We start from the raw sequence: 22,447 nt of genomic DNA, 5'->3' as shown, positions 1-22,447 counted from the left end.
TGTGGTCACTATTACCTAGTGTTTCTCGAACAGTAACATTACCAACAAGCTCTGCATCATTAGAAATTACCAGATCCAACAGAGCATCGCCCCTAGTGGGAGCTTCTACAAACTGGTCAATAAAGTGGTCCTGCATCAAGTTGAGGAATTTTCTCCCCTTTGCAGTTGAGGCAGAACCGTGACCCCAGTCAATGTCTGGGAAGTTAAAATCTCCCACTATGACCACTGTACCCGCCTGTGCCGCCCGCTCTATTTGGTTATACAGTTGTGTTTATATCTCCTCTGTGATGTTAGGGGGTCTATAGATTACACCAAGTATTATTTTTTCAGTGTTTATAGCCCTTTGAACTTCCACCCATAAGGTTTCCACACCCTCACCATCCGCACCCTCAATTGCGTCTTTCACACTTGTCTTCAGATAACTCCTCACATACAGGCACACGCCACCACCTTTTCTATTGACCCGGTCTTTCCTAAATAGTGTAAAAGCCTCAATATTAACAACCCAGTCATGCGAAGAGTCCAACCATGTCTCAGCTACACCAACTACATCTATGTGTTCTACTAGTACCATAGCCTCCAGCTCTCCCATTTTTCTAGCTAGACTTCTGGCATTTGTGAAAATACATTTTAAATTACTATTACCTGTAAAGTGATTATCCGTTTACATTTTTGTATGTAACAGGTTCTTATTACCAGCAGTTCTATTTTTTATAAATGTATAGTTATTCCCAGTCTTCTCTCTATTTTCCTTGCTAACCCCGGCCCCCACTAAATCCCCACTGTCCCCTTCTATAACCCGCTCTCTATCTACACTATCTACTCCCTTATTAGTATGACCCCCCCACCCCTCCCCCAGATCCTAGTTTAAAAGCTCCTCCAGCCATCTAACCATTTTTCCCCCAGGGCAGTTACACCCTCCCCATTGAGGTGCAGCCCGTCCCTACTGTACAGCCTGTAACCGACTGCGAAGTCGGCCCAGTTCTACATGAACCCAAACCCTTCCTTCCTGCACCAGCTTCTGACCCACTTATTTAACTCTCTAAGCTCCTGTTGTCTCTCTGGTGACGCTCGTGACACTAGTAGTATTTCTAAAAACACTACCCTGGAGGTCCTGGACTTGAGCTTCTCACATAGCTCCCTAAAATCATTTTTAAGGACCTTCCATCTCCCACTGACTTTGTCATTGGTGCAATGTGTACCATGACCGCCGGGTCTTCCCCAGACCCACCCAGCAATCTGTCAATCCGATACGCAATATGCCGAACCCGAGCACCCGGCAGACAACACACTGTTCGGCATTCACGGTCTCTGCGACAGATGACCCTGTCTGTCCGCCTAATAATAGAGTCCCCTACCACCAGCATCTGTCTGACCTTTGCTGCACTCCTTTTCCCATCCTTCCTGCAGCGGTCATCCTCCTGGTTGTTAGGAGAAATGACCTGCTGCAGTGTTGCTGGCCCTGGGCTTTCATCCCTAATATCAGCCAAACAGGCATATTTACTAGGACGTGCCAGCTCAGGACTAGCCTCCCTGGCACTTTCCCCTCTACCCCTTCTTTCTACATTAACCCAACTGCTGATCTGATAGTTATGATCTTGCCCTCCTCCACCCCCCTCCATTTCATTGACCCCAGTCAGCACCTGCACAGTGAGGTCTAAGCCTCTCTCCAGTTTTGCAATGCCCCTGAGTATTTCAAGCTGCTTATTTAGATCCAAGATCTGGGCTTCCAAATATACAACATGATTGAATCTAGCGCAAAAGTATTCACCCTAGAACGGCTCTTCAAGGCACGGACACACTGCACAGGACACACACTTAGTGGCATTGTCCATGGAGCACATGTTTAATGGGGATAGCAGTAAAGAATAAAAACAGTAAATATGAGTTAGAATTAGACCCTGTCTGCAGTAGTTGATGGACTAGCTGGAATCAAGCCAACAACACACAAGGAAATTCTATCCAACCTTAGTTTTTTGCTCCTTGTCTTAAACTCCTTTTCTTTAACTCCACTTAATCTGAAGCCCACTTGGTACAGCAAGCTTCAGGAAGAGCAAGCTCTGGGAGAGTTCAGTGGTGCAATTTATAGCACCTGGTTGCCCAGGCTACTGCCCTTAATCAAGCAGAAAAAAAAAAAAAAAGTTTTAAATGGCAGTACTAAAATGCAAAAACTTAACTTTCAATGATCTCTGCTTCAAACCACACTCAGCCACCTGCTATCACACTCAGCACCAGAAGTTATTTTCTTTAACTCCACTTAATCAGAAGCCCACTTGGTACAGCAAGCCTCAGGAAGAGCAAAAGATACTAAAAACTGTGCGCGGGGACAGATACGGGTATGGGAGGGAGGCCATCTAAAAAACCTTAGTTAGGAAATGAGAAGATACTTTATAAAAACTGACAACTTAAGCAGATATCATAACATCTAGGACCCCTGGAGTAAATGGGCTACAACGGTCAATGAAAATGGTTGAGGTTTTGATGGAGTTTCCAGAAGTGGATCCAGCAGGAAGAAGGAGGAGACGTCCTCCCTTCATATTTCCTATTCCTTTGGAGCCGGTATACATAGACCAGCAGCAGAACATCAATAGCAGTCAGAATAATGGAGACTACTGAAAAAGAACATAAAATAACAGCCTTGCTTCACTGAGGGCAGATCAGGTCGTGGGAGAGAAGTATCGGGTGTTCGGAATTTTAGTGACCGATCCTTTTGTTCTCCCGGGAGATAAATATCCACAAGAAGTATCTGGACGCCCCACTGAAAACCCAGACACTCAGCCGAGCCGAGCATGGAGGTATATGGGGGAGTCGGAGGGATAGCGGTCAGCTGAAAGAGTGGCCTAAACACACCTAACTTGGTGTGCACACAGAGTTCGCCATTCTCCATTCATTATTCCATACCTGTGGTCACATGGACTGGAATGTCCTCCTCCACCTCACTCTTACACGGGGGCTCGCCCATCATCCGCTCTTCTTCATCATCCACTTTAATATCAGTCAGATCTTCCCCCTGATTTGTCATCTGTAACAATTCAGTACAATACAGCAGACAGGTGGAAAATCTAACAGATCCACATAAGAGACCCCCACAATCTATGACCCCTCTATGACTGCAGGACCCCGCTATATAGATGTGTATAGGGCTCAGCTCAATGTACCTGATGGTTCTCTTTGAGCTTCTCCTCTGGACCATCCTGGGGATACAGAGGACGGGGACATCTCTTAGGGGAATTTCTTTCTATGATTCCATCTGTAAGAAACACATAGTGAAAGGATTACATGTGATGATAGGATGATGGGAGTAGCATCTAGGTGACCCTCAATGCAGACAATTCTTACACTGATGATCGCCACATAAATCCATCTCCTCTTCATCATCATCATCTTTAACCTCAACCTTAATATCAATCAGATTTTCATCCTAAACAAGAAAAATGTAAATTGATCTTTGGTCCAATCACTTTCTGGTCAGATTCTGGTGAGACATCAGCTCCATCTACCTGATGGTTCTCTGGGAGCTTCTCCTCTGGACAGTCCTGGGAATACAGAGGATGGGGACATCTTTTGGGGGGATTTCTCCTCCTGGATCCATCTGTGGAGACACAAGCACACAGTGACTGAATACATGGCCTCCTGTAGATCTGTCTATAGATCAGACTCTTCTCTCAGCTCCTTCACTTCTAGGTTTATTTATTGGGGCCTAAATAACAATGTTCCGCTCCTGACCCACTTTCTACCAAACCCCAAACTAATCCAGTCACCCCACATAGAAATCCCACCACTAGGACCCTCCCAGATCATGAGAACAGGGGTCCTGTGTCCTCACATGGATGGAGCGGTGGCTTTACATGTCTGCTGCTCCCGTCACGGTCAGTGAAAATGCTGGAGATATCTATGAGAACATCTGTTACATCCACAAGGAGGACACGGGACCCTCGTTGTCATGATAAGTGGGGTCTCAGTGGTCACATATTTATCCCATCCTGTGAACGATTATATCGTCGTCTTTAACCAACCACTTCCAGACCGGGCCATTTGCCCCCTTCCTGACCAGGCCTAATTTTGAAATTCTGACATGTGTCACTTTATGTGGTAATAACTAGAGATGTCGTGAACATAAAATTTTCCGTTTGCAAGCTGCGAACGCGAATTTCCGCAAATGTTCGCGAACGGGCGAACCGGGCGAGCCGCCATAGACTTCAAAAGGCAGGCGAATTTTAAAACCCACAGGGACTCTTTCTGGCTACAATAGTGATGGAAAAGTTGTTTCAAGGGGACTAACACCTGGACTGTGGCATGCCGAAAGGGGGTCCATGACAAAACTCCCATGGAAAATTACGTAGTTGACGCAGTCGGGTTTTAATCCATAAAGGGCATAAATCACCTAACATTCCTAAATTGTTTGGAATAACGTTCTTTAAAACATCAGGTATGATGTTGTATCGATCAGGTAGTGTAAGGGTTACGCCTGCTTCACAGTGACAGACCAAACTCTGACAGACCAAACTCCCCATTTAACGCACCGCAAACAACCGCAAACAGTCCATTTGCACAACCGCAAACTTCCCATTTGCACAAGGTTGGATACCAAGCTAGCCATGTCCCGTTCCTTGTCCTCACTGACATCATTGAAGGTCTCTTCCTCCACCCAGCCACGTACTACACCAAGGGTCCCCAAAAGGTGACAACAAGCCCCCTGGGCCGCCTGCTGTGGTTGGTCTTCCACCTCCTCAAAGCCAACTTCCTCCTCTGACTCCTCTATCTGCGTTGCCGCCGGTCCATCAATCGACGACGACAAGGCTGCTTCTGGTGGTGATGGTGACCACAACTCTTCCTCTTCATGCTCATCTACGGCCTGATCCAGCACTCTTCGCAGGGCACGCTCCAGAAAAAACGCATATGGGATGAGGTCGATGATGTTGCCTTGGGTTTGACTGACCAGGTTTGTCACCTCCGCAAAAGGACGCATGAGCCTACAGCCATTGTGCATAAGCGTTCAGTAACGCGGCAAAAAAATACCCAGCTCCGCAGAGGCTGTCCTCTTTTTTTTTATTAAAAAAATCTGTTCTCAGTTTAATCTCTGTTTTGTCCCCTATCAGGGGCCGGTGTGGTGTATGGAATAGATTCCTCTTACTTCCAATTTGGGGCACTGCGCGTGCGCCGTGCAATTTACTGTGCTACCAGATATGAGTGGTATGTTAAGTAGTACTATTCCTATCAGTTTAATCCCTGTTACGTCCCCTATCAGGGGACGTGTATGGAATAGATTTTAGGAACCGGAAGATGGAAAAAGATGCTTGGTTGGTCTTCTTACTTCCAATTTGGGGCACTGCACGTGCGCCGTGCACTGTACTATGCAATCCCAATGAGAGTGGTATGTTAAGTAGTACTATTCCTATCAATTTAATCCCTGTTACGTCCCCTATCAGGGGACGTGTATGGAATAGAGTTTAGACAACCGCAAAGAGTTGTCAATAGTTGACACACTCATGACATAAATTTTATTCCTCTATGCGTCAATCTTGGTGTAGTGATGACTGGTCTCGTGCGCACGTTTTGGAGATTGCAGTCGATGCCGGTTTTTCAAAGCCTATGGTCGTGCTGAGGTAGTTCAGTGACAGTTAAGTGACCCAGAAAACAATGATTCTGCAGTGTGGGCCCATTGTTGGCCTAGTAGGCTTTAATGATCACCTTAGATGATCACAAAGAAAATTCATGTTTTTTCTATGCAAAATTATCCAGTCGATCGCTTTTGGTCTGTTCACAATGAAGCAACGACCTTATCTCATCTGGGGTGTGCCAACATTGCCATTGCCAACACACTCATGGAGGTGATCGCTTCATTGCGATACGCAAGCCCCTTCACCACAACAAGGTAACGATCACGAAGGGGAATTGACAGATGTATGTGCCTTTTTTTTTTTTTTTTTGCAGCCACAGTGCAGCACCAGAGGCCAGAAAAATTAGGCATGTGCTCATGCCTGAAAAATTAGGTATTGTTGCAGCTGCTGCTGTAGCAGCGGCCAGAAAAATTGATGTTTTCCAGGCAGAAAGTGCACTAAAACATTGCGGCTTGAACCCTAGTTGGTGGCGGAGAAGTCACGCAAGTCATCCGGCATGCAGAGATAAAATACAGCAGCGTGTGGACCATTTTTAGCCCAAGGCATCTCATCTCATCAGGCCTTTTTTAGTCGAATGTATCACCCACTGTCAGTCCCTTCGGGATCCATGCCTCATTCATCTTAATAAAGGTTAGGTAATCTAGACTTTTTTGACCTAGGCGACTTCTCTTCTCAGTGACAATACCTCCTGCTGCACTGAAGGTCCTTTCTGACAGGACACTTGAAGCGGGGCAGGCCAGAAGTTCTATCGCAAATTGGGATAGCTCAGGCCACAGGTCAAGCCTGCACACCCAGTAGTCAAGGGGTTCATCGCTGCTCAGAGTGTCGATATCTGCAGTTAAGGCGAGGTAGTCTGCTACCTGTCGGTCGAGTCGTTCTCTGAGGGTGGACCCCGAAGGGCTGTGGCGATGCATAGGACTTAAAAAGCTCCGCATGTCCTCCATCAACAACAAGTCTGTAAAGTGTCCTGTCCTTGCCGGCGTGGTCGTGGTAGGAGGAGGATTACTTTCACCTCTTCCCCTGTTAGATTCCCGTTGTGCTGTGACATTACCCTTATACGCTGTGTAAAGCATACTTTTTAACTTGTTTTGGAACTGCTGCATCCTTTCCGACTTGCGGTAAATCGGTAACATTTCAGGCACTTTCTGCTTATAACTGGGGTCTAGTAGCGTGGCCACCCAGTACAGGTCGTTCTCCTTCAGCCTTTTTATACGAGGGTCCCTCAACAGGCATGACAGCATGAAAGACCCCATTTGCACAAGGTTGGATGCCGAGCTACTCATGTCCCGTTCCTCGTCCTCACTGATCTCATTGAAGGTCTGTTCTTCCCCCCAGCCACGTACAACACCCAGGTGACAACAAGCACCCTGGGATGCCTGCTGTGGTTGGTCTTCCTCCTCCTCAAAGCCACATTCCTCCTCTGACTCCTCTTCCTCAGACTCCTCTTCCAGCATTGCCGCAGGTCCAGCAAGCGATGCTGATAAGGCTGTTTCTGGTGGTGATGGTGACCACAACTCTTCCTCTTCACGCTCATCTACGGCCTGATCCAGCACTCTTCACAGGGCACGCTCCAGGAAGAAAACAAATGGGATGATGTCGCTGATGGTGCCTTCGGTGCGACTGACTAGGTTTGTCACCTCCTCAAAAGGACGCATGAGCCTACAGGCATTGCGCATGAGCGTCCAGTAACGTGGCAAAAAAATACCCAGCTCCGCAGAGGCTGTCCTAGCACCCCGGTCATACAAATACTCGTTGACAGCTTTTTCTTGTTGGAGCAGGCGGTCGAACATTAGGAGTGTTGAATTCCAACGTGTCGGGCTGTCGCAAATCAAGCGCCTCACTGGCATGTTGTTTCGCCGCTGAATATCTGAAAAGTGTGCCATGGCCGTGTAGGAACGCCTGAAATGGCCACACACCTTCCTGGCCTGCTTGAGTACGTCCTGTAAGCCTGGGTACTTATGCATAAAGCATTGTACGATCAGATTCAACACATGTGCCATGCACGGCACATGTGTCAACTTGCCCAAATTCAATGCCGCCAACAAATTGCTTCCGTTGTCACACACCACTTTGCCGATCTCCAGTTGGTGCAGAGTCAGCCACTGATCCACCTGTGCATTCAGGGTGGACAGGAGTGCTGGTCGGGTGTGACTCTCTGCTTTCAGGCAAGTCAACCCCAAGACGGCATGACACTGTCATATCTGGGATGTGGAATAGCCCCTGGGGAGCTGGGGGGTGCAGTTGATTTGGAGCAAGACGCAGCAGCAGAAGAGGACTCAGCCGAGGAGGTTATGGAAGAAGATGGAGTAGGAGGAGTAGAGGAGGTGGCAGCAGGCCTGCCTGCAAGTCGTGGCGGTGTCACCAACTCCTCTGCAGAGCCACGCATTCCATGCTTGGCAGCCATCAGCAGGTTTACCCAATGCGCAGTGTACGTGATATACCTGCCCTGACCGTGCTTTGCAGACCAGGTATTAGTGGTCAGATGGACCCTTGCCCCAACGCTGTGTGCAAGACATGCCATGACTTCCTTTTCCACAATAGAGTACAGGTTGGGGATTGCCTTTTGTGAAAAGAAATTTCGGCCGGGTACCTTCCACTGCGGTGTCCCAATAGCTACAAATTTTTTGAAGGCCTCAGACTCCACCAGCTTGTATGGTAAAAGCTGGTGGGCTAAGAGTTCCGACAAGCCAGCTGTCAGACGCCGGTCAAGGGGTTGACTCTGTGACATTGGCTTCTTACGCTCAAACATTTCCTTGACAGACACCTGACTGTGGGCAGATGAGCAGGAGCTGCTGAAGGTGAGAGGCGGAGTGGCGGATGGTTGAGAGGGGGCAAGGAGGACAGCAGTGGTTGACGTGGCTGAAGATGCTGGACCAGGAGGAGGATGGCGGCTTTGAGTTTGTGTGCTGCTTGTACTCATGTGTTGATCCCATAGGCGTTTGTGATGTGAGATCATGTGCCTTCGCAAAGCAGTTGTACCTAGGTGGGTGTTGGACTTCCCACGACTCAGTTTCTTTTGGCACAGGTTGCAAATGGCATCGCTGTTGTCAGAGGCAGACACACAAAATAAATGCCACACTGCTGAGCTTTGCAATGACGGCATTCTGGTGGTGGAAACAGCATGCGTTGATTGGCGTGCTGTCTGGCTGACCCCGTGTGCCGATGCATGCTGTCTGACTGTGCCACTAGATCCTTGCGACGAACTCCCCCTGCTTCCAACTCGTCTCCTCCTCCTCTCCGTCTCCCCATCTGAACTAACCCCCTGTTCTTCTTCTCTTCGAGCGGGCACCCACGTGACATCCACGGACACATCGTCATCATCAACCACTTCACTTGTATCTGACAACTCAGCAAAGGAAGCAGCAGCGGGTACAACATCATCATCATCACACCGTACGTCCATGTGTGTAATGCTGCCTGACTGAGACATATCCCTGTTATCTCCATCCTCTGGCAATAATGGTTGCGCATCACTCATTTCATCCAACGGATGTGTAAATAACTCCTCTGACAGATCAAGTGAAGCAGCTGTGGTGCTAGTGTTGGTGGTGGCGGCAGGCGGGCGAGTGGTAACTTGAGAGGTGCCCGAAGCTGAGCTGGAGGAGGATGGTGCGTCAAGGGTCCGAGCGGAAGCTGTAGAAGATTGGGTGTCCTATGTAAGCCAGTCAACTATGTCCTCATAACTTTTCGAGTTCAGGGTACGTCGCCTCTGAACACTGGGCATTAGTCTAGGGCCAAAGGGAATCACAGCACCACGACCACGATGGCCCCTGCGGGGTGGCCTGCCTCTTCCTGTCATTTTTTTTAGATTAGTTGTACTAAGCGTGCAAGCTACTGTGACACCAGATATGAGTGGTGGCACTGTGCACTGGCAGTAGTTGGCACAGTACACACTGTAGGCCTAACACACACGCTTGCAGGGAACTAACTGCAATTATATTACAGTCAAAAAAGTTGTTGTTTTTTTTTAAATGTAATCTACTGTGACATCAGATATGAGTGGTACCGGTGGCACTGTGCACTGACAGTATTTGGCACAGTACACACTGTAGGCCTAACACACACGCTTGCAGGCAACTAACTTCAATTATATTACAGTAAAAAAAAAAAAAGTTTTTTTTAATGTGATCTACTGTGACATGACATATGAGTGGCACTGTGCACTGGCAGTAGTTGGCACAGTACACACTGTAGGCCTAACACACACGCTTGCAGGCAACTAACTGCAAGTGGCGGTGTCACCAACTCCTTTGCAGAGCCACGCATTCCATGCTTGGCAGCCATCAGCAGGTTTACCCAATGCGCAGTGTACAAGATATACCTGCCCTGACCGTGCTTTGCAGACCAGGTATTAGTGGTCAGATGGACCCTTGCCCCAACGCTGTGTGCAAGACATGCCATTACTTCCTTTTCCACAATAGAGTACAGGTTGAGGATTGCCTTTTGTGAAAAGAAATTTCGGCCGGGTACCTTCCACTGCGGTGTCCCAATAGCTACAAATTTTTTGAAGGCCTCAGACTCCACCAGCTTGTATGGTAAAAGTGCTTTGCACTTAGATGCCTGGTCATGCAGGTTGTGCTCAGGTTGAGAACGTTTATGCCTTGCTTCAGGCTCTGATTGCACAGCGTGCAAACCACTCGTGTCTTGTCATCAGCACATTGTCTGAAGAACTGCCACACCAGGGAACTCCTTGGAGCTGGCTTTGGTGTGCTCGGTCACTTGCTGCGGTGGGTAGTAGCAGGCATACTGTCTAGAGGATGGCCGCTCCGCTATTGCACCCTGCTCCCTCTTCTGCTGTGCTGGTGGCTCTGTGCGACCACCGCCTTTTTCTCTGAACTACATAGGTCACTCGCATGACCTTGATTCCATGTGGGGTCAAGGACCTCATCGTCCTCCAAATCATCTTCCACCCAGTCTTCACCCCTGACTTCCTTGTCGGTCTGCACACTTTCGAAAGCCCCAGCAGTTGGCACCTGTGTTTCGTCATCATCCGAGCTGTGCTGCGATGGTCTTCCCATGTACTCATCTTGAAAAATAAGTGGTTGGGCATCGGTGCACTCTATTTCTTCCACTTCTGGGGCAGGGCTAGGTGGATGGCCCTGGGAAACCCTCCTAACAGAGTCATCAAAAAGCAGAAGAGACTGCTGCATGACTTGGGGCTCAGACTGCTTGGCTGATTTGCAAGGGGGTGAGGTGAAAGACTGATGGACATCGGCTGCAGGTGCCAACTGTGGTCTTTCAGCAGGAGACTGGGTGGGAGACAATGTGAATGAACTGGAACCACTGTCAGCAACCCAATCTACTATCGCCTGTACTTGTTCAGGCCTCACCATTCGTAGAGCCGCATTAGACCCGACCAAATACCGCTGCAGGTTCTATCGCCTAGTTATTGTTGGTTTGTGGTGCTACAACTGATATAGACACACCCTGTCTATATAAAAGAGTCAATGTAAAATATAATATAGTTGTGCACACCTCATCTGGAATAATACAGCTTTCGCATACAGTATAGACCAAAAGTTTGGACACACCTTCTCATTCAAAGAGTTTTCTTTATTTTCATGACTATGAAAATTGTAGATTCACACTGAAGGCATCAAAACTATGAATTAACACATGTGGAATTATATACATAACAAACAAGTGCGAAACAACTGAAAATATGTCATATTCTAGGTTGTTCAAAGTAGCCACCTTTTGCTTTGATTACTGCTTTGCACACTCTTGGCATTCTCTTGATGAGCTTCAAGAGGTAGTCCCCTGAAATGGTTTTCACTTCACAGGTGTGCCCTGTCAGGTTTAATAAGTGGGATTTCTTTCCTTATAAATGGGGTTGGGACCATCAGTGGCGTTGAGGAGAAGTCAGGTGGATACACAGCTGATAGTCCTACTGAATAGACTGTTAGAATTTGTATTATGGCAAGAAAAAGCAGCTAAGTAAAGAAAAACGAGTGGCCATCATTACTTTAAGAAATGAAGGTCAGTCAGTCAGCCGAAAAATTGGGAAAACTTTGAAAGTAAGGGCTATTTGACCATGAAGGAGAGTGATGGGGTGCTGCGCCAGATGACCTGGCCTCCACAGTCACCGGACCTGAACCCAATCGAGATGGTTTGGGGTGAGCTGGACCGCAGAGTGAAGGCAAAAGGGCCAACAAGTGCTAAGCATCTCTGGGAACTCCTTCAAGACTGTTGGAAGACCATTTCAGGGGACTACCTCTTGAAGCTCATCAAGAGAATGCCAAGAGTGTGCAAAGCAGTAATCAAAGCAAAAGGTGGCTACTTTGAAGAACCTAGAATATGACATATTTTCAGTTGTTTCACACTTGTTTGTTATGTATATAATTCCACATGTGTTAATTCATAGTTTTGATGCCTTCATAGTCATGAAAATAAAGAAAACTCTTTGAATGAGAAGGTGTGTCCAAACTTTTGGTCTGTACTGTAGTTATGTACCTCTTACTGTACAGAGGCGACAACAACACAGAGTATTAAAGGGAACACCCGGAGGCAGGTCTAGGTAAGCCAATTGGTGCTTCAAATATTCCCCGTATAGCTGTACTTCTCTGGTCACCTAGAGGATATGTTGTTGTATTCAGTCAATATGTGGATCAATATGGGAACTACAACATACAGGTGCGGTCGATTCTATTCATCTGTGTGATAGTGCAACCATTAAATAAAAGCTGTCCAATAAAAAATATCCGCAATGGGACCATATAAATAAAAAAAGGGGTGATCAATTCATGTAGTGAAAACAGAAAAAGAGAAATCCATATAGTAAGTTCACAATTCAAAATTATATATATGTGCCGCGAAACCGTGAATACACCTTTAAAATTAGATGAATAGGTTAAGTCCACCTGTAAGAAACATATATGTCCACATATATAACCACAATCAATATAGTGTTTCCACTTATATATGGAGAGTTCCACCTGTGGGGTAAAGAAAAAGGGAAATAAAAGGAGAGGGAGGTTCCACCTCTATATGCCGAGAGGTTAATGCTTAGGAGTTTCTGAGTATAAGTCCTTTGTCCTCAGCAGAATCACGTTAGTAAAAATGTATAGAAAAGTCTATAAAAATGTTTTCCGTAAAAAGGTTAATCCACTAGAAACATCAGTAGCTGCTGCAGTGGATAGCTTCAGGCAGTTCCCACCATGCAACAAAGTCTCACCACAATATGAAGACAGATATCTTTGACTGGAATACATCAATAGCTATTGCAGTAAGTGGCTTTAGGTAGTTTCAACCGTGCAACAAAGTATCACCACAGTATTCAAGCCGATATCTTTATCTGGGATCCATCGCTACTGATTGTGATTTTCAGCAGTTCCTGTGTTTGCAGATAATCAAACTGGGTAACAATGTCCATACTTACAGTTTGATGTTTTCAACCGGGACCCAGCCTGGCAGTATCTCAGTGCGGCCGAGATTACCCGCTGTACTACGTATCTGCCGCCGATGGCACTTGTAATCCTGGTATTCAGAGCAGTAGATGTGTGTTGTCTGTACCTGCGCGCCGCGGCGTCCCACGTGCCTACAGCACTAACGATGAACTGGCTTCCTGGTGCCTCCTTCTGGTCTGAAGTGATTACCGGAGTTGCAGGGTCCAAGTACTCATAATATTGGATACTGCTTTGCTGGTATAGTTAGAGCGTTCTAACAGAAAACTTCAAAAATAATGAATAGCGTCTGGGGGTCCTCACCATACGCGTTTTCAGAGATCTCTGTCTCCTTCCTCAGTGGCTAAGGTTCTGTCGCCTACTCGCACCTGAGGAAGGGGTTTCACTTGTGCGTGTAGCTGGCACAGATCGACCACGTCCTCTCCCTGCAACAGGAGCTCCACCAACAGCACCACAACTCGGGCCACGACCCTTATTTGACGCTCTCCTTATATTTCTCGAATTTAGGATTTTGCCCTAAATGGGTGTTTAATTAATAGTAGAATAAAACGATAGGATGTAAAGGGTGTATCTCACACGGCCTGAACCAGACTAGGCCTCAATTAAAGATTTGTTTGCCCAAAATGGCTGTATTTCAAATGCCTGAATCAAACCCCTCTATGTAAAGGGTGTATCTCACACGGCCTGACCCACAGTAGGCCTCAATTAAAGATTTGTTTGCCCCAAATGGCTGTATTTGAAATATCTGAATCTAACCCAAATATATTAAAGGTGTATCTTACAATGATATATGCAGCAAAGGCTGCCAAACGGGTGTTTGTTTAATAACTCAATATGGCAGCAGTACATAACCAAGGAATTTCAAACGTCAAGATGCTGCAAGGCCTGAAATATTGTGTATTTTGTCCCAAAAAGGGCGTTTTATTATTGAAAGAATATAACCCCTGTATATACAGGGTGTATCTCACACGGTCTGACCCACAGTAAGCCTGAATTAAATATTAGTGCACCAAATGGCGGTATTTCAAATATCTGAATGTAACCCAAATGTATTAAGGGTGTATCTCACAATGACATATGCAGTAAAGGCTGCCAAGTAAAAAAAAAATTGCCCAAACGAGTGTTTGTTTAATAACTGAATTTGACAGCAGTATATAAGCCTGTAATGTCACACGTGCTGATGCTGCAAGGCCTGAAGTGTTTTTTTGGTAACAGAATATGAAAGCTGTATATATATTAAACTTGAATTTAACACTTGCAGATCAGGAAAATAGTGGTTTTAGGCAAAAAAGTGTGTTTTTAAAACCCCAGAAAATGATGGCTGTATTTCTAGCTTAAATTGCACACTGACTAATCCAGATGTTGTAAATTGCCCAAAAAATTGGAATTTCAATGTCCCAAAAGCTCAGATGCAGTGCTGGTGCACTGAGCTTGCATAAAATGGCCGCCACCGCCGCCCACCTAACTGACTTATTAAAGTTATTTTTTTTCGGTCACTGGGCTCAGGGCAGGTTAAAAAAAATTGTGCCCTGCACCCACAAAACACAAAGTATGTAGATCGCTGAGTTAGACTCAGATTTTGATCAAAGACTCTCTCCTATTCTCTCCCTGAAATCTCCAGCAGCATCCTCTCCCTACACTAAGCACAGCAGAGTGACGTGCAGCGCTACGTGACTCCAGCTTATATAGAGCCTGGGTCACATGCTGCTCTGGCCAATCACAGACATGCCATTAGTAGGCATGGCTGTGATGGCTTCTAAGGTCAGACAGTTAAATGCTTGTTGATTGGCTGCAGCCTTTCAAAAAGCGCCAAGAAAGCGCCGAACACGGAACCCGAACTTTTACTGAAATGTTCGGGTTCGGGTCCAGGGTCCAAAAATCCTAAAGTTCGGTACGAACCCGAACTTTACAGTTCAGGTTCGCTCAACCCTACTAATAAGTCTTTCCCTTACTGTTTGGGTGGTGCGGCTTATATATTGTAGTCCGCAAGGGCACTCCAACATATAGACCACATTCCTGGAATTGCAGTTCATATGATGCTTGAGAGACATAGATTCCCCAGTGTTGGCGACAAACACTACATTGACATTATCCGAAATGCTATTGCAGCACATGCAGCGTTTAGCTCTGCATTTAAAGGAACCTATGGCTGGACCTATAGTATTGTCGTTAGTAGAATCCCGTTTTCGGGTGGTCAGTTTTGGACAGGAGGGAGGCAATATATTTTTCAAAGTGTGAGCGTGACGAAACGTGATATTAGGTCTACTCGGGATGGTTTTACCGATAACTGGATCTCGGTGGAGAATGGACCAATTTTTTGTACAATCACTTTTATAGAATTATGAAGGGAGTTGTACCTGGTAAGAGTACGACTACTGCACCATTCAGCCACCCACCCTACTGCCCGGCCTCTGAAAACACTTCAGGCCGTACATCTACTGCTAGAAGACACATGTCCGCTCTGACAGGACCACAAACTGGAGGAGGAGAGAGAAGAGCCCGGTGATCCCACCTTCTCCTCCGGTCACACATGGCACCTTGTGTCTTCTCTGCTTGTGGAGTGACTAGAGGATCCCAGACATGAAGGGACGAGAACTACTGGAATAAGGATGTGTTCACACCACGTCTGAGCCTTCCATCAGAGGTAGATATCAGGAGGGTTTCCTAACGTAGATCTCGGATAGAAGGAGGTGACGTCTCCCCTGTACAGTCCTATCATTCTATATAGTCACACAGGGGCAGACGTCACCCATAAGCCCCATGTATACGGCACGGCGCAGGTTTTCCTGCAGGATCCTCTGTATAGAATAATGTCATCTACTGTACCGGCCGATGGAGGCCAAGAGGACACAATATCTGTCAGGAGGATGGAGCCTATGGAGAAGTGTGATGTATATGGGAAATGTAGGTTCTAACGTGATGTGACCGGGAATAACATGTGGAGCTCCTACATCACATGTCATTACACACGTGTACACACTGCACATGACCGGACTGAGGCTCTAACACGGCCTCTTCTTACCTCGTCTCTTCTTACCTGGTGATGTCATAGGTCGGGGAGCCTCCATCATGGCCTCCTTGTACAGTTCCTTGTGTCCTTCTATGTACTCCCACTCCTCCATGGAGAAATAGACCGCCACATCCTGACACCTTACAGGAACCTGACAACACAATGACACCGTCATCACCCAGACCTCTCCAGTGCTGTTACAGGAGAAATTCCCAGCATTCCCAGCAGTGTCACCTCTCCAGTCAGCAGCTCAATCATCTTGTGGGTGAGTTCTAGGATCTTCTGCTCATGTATCATGGTGGGAAGCATTGTGATGGGGGTCCTGCTCCATCCTCCTGACTCATGGATGATGGGAGTCCCCCCCGATGTCTTCTTCACTAGGGTGTAATCCTGTGGATGGAGAGAGACACTTAGGGAAAGAAATTCCTTCCTGACTCCAGATCTACACTCAGAATCCCTCCCTGGATCATGGCCCCATCTCTAGTCAGTAATCTAGTCACTAGAAGCTGGAATATTATTACCCTCCAGACCCTTCTGGACTCTTCTAGAGAATCCCTCCACAACTCCTTCCTCTGGCAAAGAGCTCCATAGTCTCACTGCTCTTACAGTAAAGACTCCTCTTCTATGTTGGTGGAGAAACCTTCTTTCCTCTAGATGTAGTGGAGGCCTCCTTGCTATAGTCCAGTATCATCTAGATGTCAGACTAGTGGTAGAAATCCTCCCTCCAGGCCACACTCCGGCCATCTCCTCCTCTGCTTCCTCTCCTCCTGGGTACAACGTGCCTACTTACCTTCTCATGCCTCCTACAACATTAGACTATTGGTCTCCATGATCCATCACTAACCATACAGGTGGTTGAACTTCAGGTTCTCCATCACTTGGAAGGTCTGGAGGCCGTTCTCCAGGACCCTGGACTCTTCCTATCACTTCCTATGATGGATTCTCCTTCCCGATGTCTGACTTGTTACAGAATACAATAAAGAGGAGAGAAATCTAGAAAAGTTTACCTCTCCGCTCAGCAGGGAGATAATCTCCAAGGTGAAGTCTAATATTCTTCTGCTGATCTCCTTCCTGTCCATCCTTGGTGGTCATTCAGGAGAAGAGGAGAGAACTGGAGGAGCTGGAGGCTTCTAGTACTGCAGGCGCCTTTATGAGGAGAGGAGAGGCTGGAAATCCTCCAGGGACAAGAGCATTAGTGAGATCCAGAACCGCACTTACTGCTCCTGGAGAGACCCCGCTTCTCAGAGCCCCCAGCACCGGGGATAAAGGGGGATTCTGGAGAAATGGCTGATACCAGAGAGAAGAAGAGGCTCCAGACACCACAGCAGTGACTACCGACCAGGACCTGCTCTGTATCTGCTGCACTGCAAGAGCTGAAGGACCTGGGATGATGTCACCATCATGTGATCAGGAGGGGCGGAGCTCAGCAGTGGAAAGTATAAGTGGTGGTGAAAGACCAGTGATGATGTCACTGTCATGTGATCAGTGCAGGGGTGGAGCTAAGCAGTGTACAGAAAAATTGGTGAAGGACCTGTGATGATGTGTCACGGCTGAGGATGGGGGAAATCCTCAGCCGTGTGGAGCCCGGTGATGTTACGGCTGCTTGGCCATGAAGACAGGATTAGGGAGCAGGTCACCTCCTAAACGCATCCCTAACCTGACCCTGGCTCCTAGCTACATGAGCCAACCTTGATGGTAGGAGGGCCCATGCTCCGGAACCTAAAAGTCCCTGCTAGCCCTCAAGATGACCCTCACCTAGGAGCTGAGTAAGACAAGCCCACTCCTCCTAGACACGGAGGAGCAGGAGTCTCAACGGCCAAGCTGCAGGAAAGGGGAGACATAAACAGCTCTATGGATATGGCAGGTGAACAAAGAGTTCCACCTACCTGCCACAGCCTTGCTGACTGGATCCCTGTGTTAGCAGGGTGCAGATCACAAACGCATCCCCACACAGGGACCCAGATCCATAGCTGCACCAAAATCACATATAAAACATAACACGGACATCACACATAACAAGAAATAACTTAAAGCGACATTATGGTTACGACATTAAGGTTTATGACCACAGGGGTGGCTCTTACTGGCAGGTAATAAATACATGAGGCTGCTCTCAGCTAAGCATGGCTGAAGCAACCTGAAGGCCTGCAAAAGCAGTGAGGCTTTATAGGCCAAGAAGCCACACCCCACAGTCGGACACACCCAGTGATCACACACACTAGGAAGGGGGATTAACCCTTCCAACACCAGGGAAGGGAAAACACCACTTAAAGGGAACGTGCACACAATAACATAAAACACAGTGCACACATCCACACATCACACACAAAACCGCATGCGCAGCGTAGCGAGCTGCATGGCACAGCTCAGCCTGCTACGCTGCCACATACATACTGTTGCCAGCGGCAACCACAGGTGAGGCCAATACCACAGCCCTCACCTGTGATTGAACACCAATGAAAACCGCTGACAACCGCATGCGGTTGTCAGCAGTCACGGTCATAGCCATGGCCGTGACACTCCCACCCCTCAAAGCCCCCCCACCAAAAAAAAACACGTGAGGGACTCAGACAAGGGGATAGGAGAAGGGGACGTCCACTCTCAGTGCCGGTTCTAAAAAAGGGGTCGCTGTCAGCTGCATCCTCTCCCGGCTCACACTAGCCAGTCCGACGAGGACTGCAGCCCGCACCAGCAACAAAGAGAAAAGAACCACTGAGAGATGGACGAGGGGACTCTCCACTCACGTCCCCACTCCAGTCGCTGCCAGCAGACACTCCTAACCAGCAAGCAGCCGGACCACCTACGGAGTGCTGCCAGCAAACGACCAGAGATGGGAACATGGAGAGGGACGAGGGATCCCCAACACGGACACGGAAGGAAAGGTGGCGGGGAATACGCCACCAACCGTGCCGTTAACGGAGAACCCCCAGGAACGCTCTCCCTCCGGAGAACGCGCATGCAGGCCACATGGATATGGCACTGCATGCTGCACCCTCTTTCGAAGGTATGCATACCGCATACCAAACAAACACCACGTGTTCTAAAAATCAGGGGGAACGCCAAACGAGGCAACGATGATGGCAGGGAAACGCCACTCACCGCGCCGTCAGAGGCGAAACCCCCAGAACGCTCTCCCTCCGAAGAGCGCGCATGTACCCCTTCCGCAGACGGCGATACATGCTTCACCCTCTTTCGAGGGAAGCATACTCCCACCCCTCAAAGCCCCTCCCAACAACAAAAGGGGAAAGTTGGTGAGGCATAAGAAACAATGGGAGGGGGGGAGGGGAAAGACAAACAAAAAGGGGACACCAACACGGACAACGGTGAGCTGGGAATGCCACTCACCGCGCCGTAAATGGTGAAAGCCCCATAACGCTCTCCCTCCGGAGAACGCGCATGCACCCCATCCGTAGACAGCAGTGCATGCTTTACCCTCTTTCGAGGGAGCGCCACGTAAGAAGCGACTGTGGTCATACTGTCACGGCTGAGGATGGGGGAAATCCTCAGCCGTGTGGAGCCCGGTGATGTTACGGCTGCTTGGCCATGAAGACAGGATTAGGGAGCAGGTCACCTCCTAAACGCATCCCTAACCTGACCCTGGCTCCTAGCTACATGAGCCAACCTTGATGGTAGGAGGGCCCATGCTCCGGAACCTAAAAGTCCCTGCTAGCCCTCAAGATGACCCTCACCTAGGAGCTGAGTAAGACAAGCCCACTCCTCCTAGACACGGAGGAGCAGGAGTCTCAACGGCCAAGCTGCAGGAAAAGGGGAGACATAAACAGCTCTATGGATATGGCAGGTGAACAAAGAGTTCCACCTACCTGCCACAGCCTTGCTGACTGGATCCCTGTGTTAGCAGGGTGCAGATCACAAACGCATCCCCACACAGGGACCCAGATCCATAGCTGCACCAAAATCACATATAAAACATAACACGGACATCACACATAACAAGAAATAACTTAAAGCGACATTATGGTTACGACATTAAGGTTTATGACCACAGGGGTGGCTCTTACTGGCAGGTAATAAATACATGAGGCTGCTCTCAGCTAAGCATGGCTGAAGCAACCTGAAGGCCTGCAAAAGCAGTGAGGCTTTATAGGCCAAGAAGCCACACCCCACAGTCGGACACACCCAGTGATCACACACACTAGGAAGGGGATTAACCCTTCCAACACCAGGGAAGGGAAAACACCACTTAAAGGGAACGTGCACACAATAACATAAAACACAGTGCACACATCCCACATCACACACAAAACCGCATGCGCAGCGTAGCGAGCTGCATGGCACAGCTCAGCCTGCTACGCTGCCACATACATACTGTTGCCAGCGGCAACCACAGGTGAGGCCAATACCACAGCCCTCACCTGTGATTGAACACCAATGAAAACCGCTGACAACCGCATGCGGTTCAGGAGTCACGGTCATAGCCATGGCCGTGACATGATGTCACCATCATGTGATCAGTGCTGGGGGTGGAGCTAAGCAGTAGAGAAGTCATAGTGAAGGACCTGTGATGACAACCATGTGACCATATTCCTGTGAGGGAGGGGAAGTTCTGGAGATGTTTTCACAGGAGGAGATGAAGGTGTGATGCTCTGCAGGGACCGGGGAGCTCTGTGTGTACCTGGAAGCAAAGATGTAGAGGGATTTTGGAAACTTGGCATATATTTTACTGGGAGAAAGGCGGAATACCTTTTCTAGCTCACGTTACGCTGTGCGGGTCCACGTCTTGTAAACCAGTGAGGAACGGTGGGAGAGTTCACTTTTTTGCCTTCAGGTTTCCTGTCCTTAGAGTTATACCTGTAAGTGTAAATTATCATTGATTTGCTCGCCTCACTTTCCAAAAAGAAACAATGAAAACAATAAAAGCCCCTTAAATGGTATCAATTAGAAGAACCATTTGCCGCTCAAAATAACAAGTCCTTACAGAGCTCCATGAACATGTGAGGCCCTCTCAGGACATGGCGCCACAAAAACAAAGTGTCCTATTGCACTAGAGCATAATAAAACCATATATGAATGTTATATCACCGTATGTGTACGTTTGGTGGTGATGACGAATGACCTTATTCACCGAATTCACAGGAATGTAGGTCTCGAATGGCAGTAAGAATCTGAGGTACGTTCTAGAAAGCCAGCTACTGACCCACAGAATAAATGTAAGGTCATTTAAGCCATGCTACAACCGGGAATTCCTGTTTTATTTCCCTTTTCCAAGAAGAGTTAAGAAAGGTTACCTAATACGTTACACGAGGGTGAGTCAAAAATGATCCACACTCTGGCTATAGAACTTTCTTTCAGAAAAGACAAATACCTCTTAAACATACAATTTCAACATAATTTCCCTGCTTTTCAATACACTTTGTCCATCAGTCAACAAGCTTTCATTAACAAGTCCTCACTAAAAAATGTTTTGGTAGAGCTCTGAGCCACGAATATCCCAATGTCTTCATGAGACGTGAATCTCCATCCTCGTAGGGCCACATAATCCACTGTCTCTCGTCTATCCAGCAGAATCCGCTCATGTGCACCCTCAATGTTGTCATCAGTCGTGGATGGGCGTCTGACTACTTCTTCATGGTTGACCCTTGAGTGACCCTCTTTGAGCGTCACTATCGATTCATACTGCTTCATGGCAAATCACTTTCTTCATCCTGTGCAGTAAATCTTCCATAACTATCGGCACCAGACGCACCCTCAGACCACAGAAAACCCAGTCACTGCATGCTGCTTTTCTCTCGTACAAATCACAAGTAGGGCAGCCATTGTTTCTCGCCCCGCAGTCACAAATGAACTGAAAAAAACACATTCAACCCTTCACAGCAGTGACTGGAGAGGTTGTGTGGAAAAATGATGGATTTGTGCTTTCTGAAAGATGATTAAATAAATTCTACAGCCAGAGTGCAGATAGTTTTTGACTCGCCCTCATATATACCATATAGTGGTGGCATTAAAGGGGTTTTCCAAGATTTGAATACTTATATCAAGGGGAGAAGAACAGAACTGGATCGCACATACACAATGCTATGCTTAGATCTAATTAAACAGCAGGGTTGCTGTTTGAATCCTGGGCGCTGCCGCCTACTAGGGCAGTGCCGCTTTGTCACCGCATTGTGCTGCGCCTTTTTGTCAGAGTAGGTCCCAGTGAAAGAGGCGACCTTGGCGTGGTGAGTGGGCTTATGCCTTTTGATCAAAATGCACACTAATGCCTGTTGTACAGCATGCGGATCTGCAAATTCGGATAGCACATTCTGGCCCCATTGAACATGAATGGGTCTGCACCCGTTCCGCAAAATTGCGGAACTGATGCGGACCCATTTTGCGGACGTGTGAATGGAAAAGATATCCCTCAAAATGAAAATAAATTATTAAAGTGATAGGGGTTCTGCACTTTGTTTTAACTG

General features: G+C 47.6%; 1 protein-coding gene across 1 annotated transcript in view; it reads right to left on the bottom strand.

The window, feature by feature from the left end:
* Window positions 1-22,447, bottom strand: part of LOC120998306 (oocyte zinc finger protein XlCOF7.1-like) — a 1,981,422-nt gene that overhangs the window by 164,884 nt on the left and 1,794,091 nt on the right. Inside the window, exon 14 of the mRNA XM_040428964.1 lies at window positions 3,340-3,421. Coding sequence (XP_040284898.1) covers window positions 3,340-3,421 — 82 coding nt within the window. The remainder of the gene's footprint in view (window positions 1-3,339; window positions 3,422-22,447) is intronic.

Source organism: Bufo bufo, chromosome 4, assembly GCF_905171765.1.
Source record: "Bufo bufo chromosome 4, aBufBuf1.1, whole genome shotgun sequence".
Lineage (NCBI taxonomy): Eukaryota > Metazoa > Chordata > Amphibia > Anura > Bufonidae > Bufo > Bufo bufo.
The sequence above is the reverse complement of the archived record's forward strand: the minus strand, read 5'-3'. Positions and strand labels throughout refer to the sequence as shown.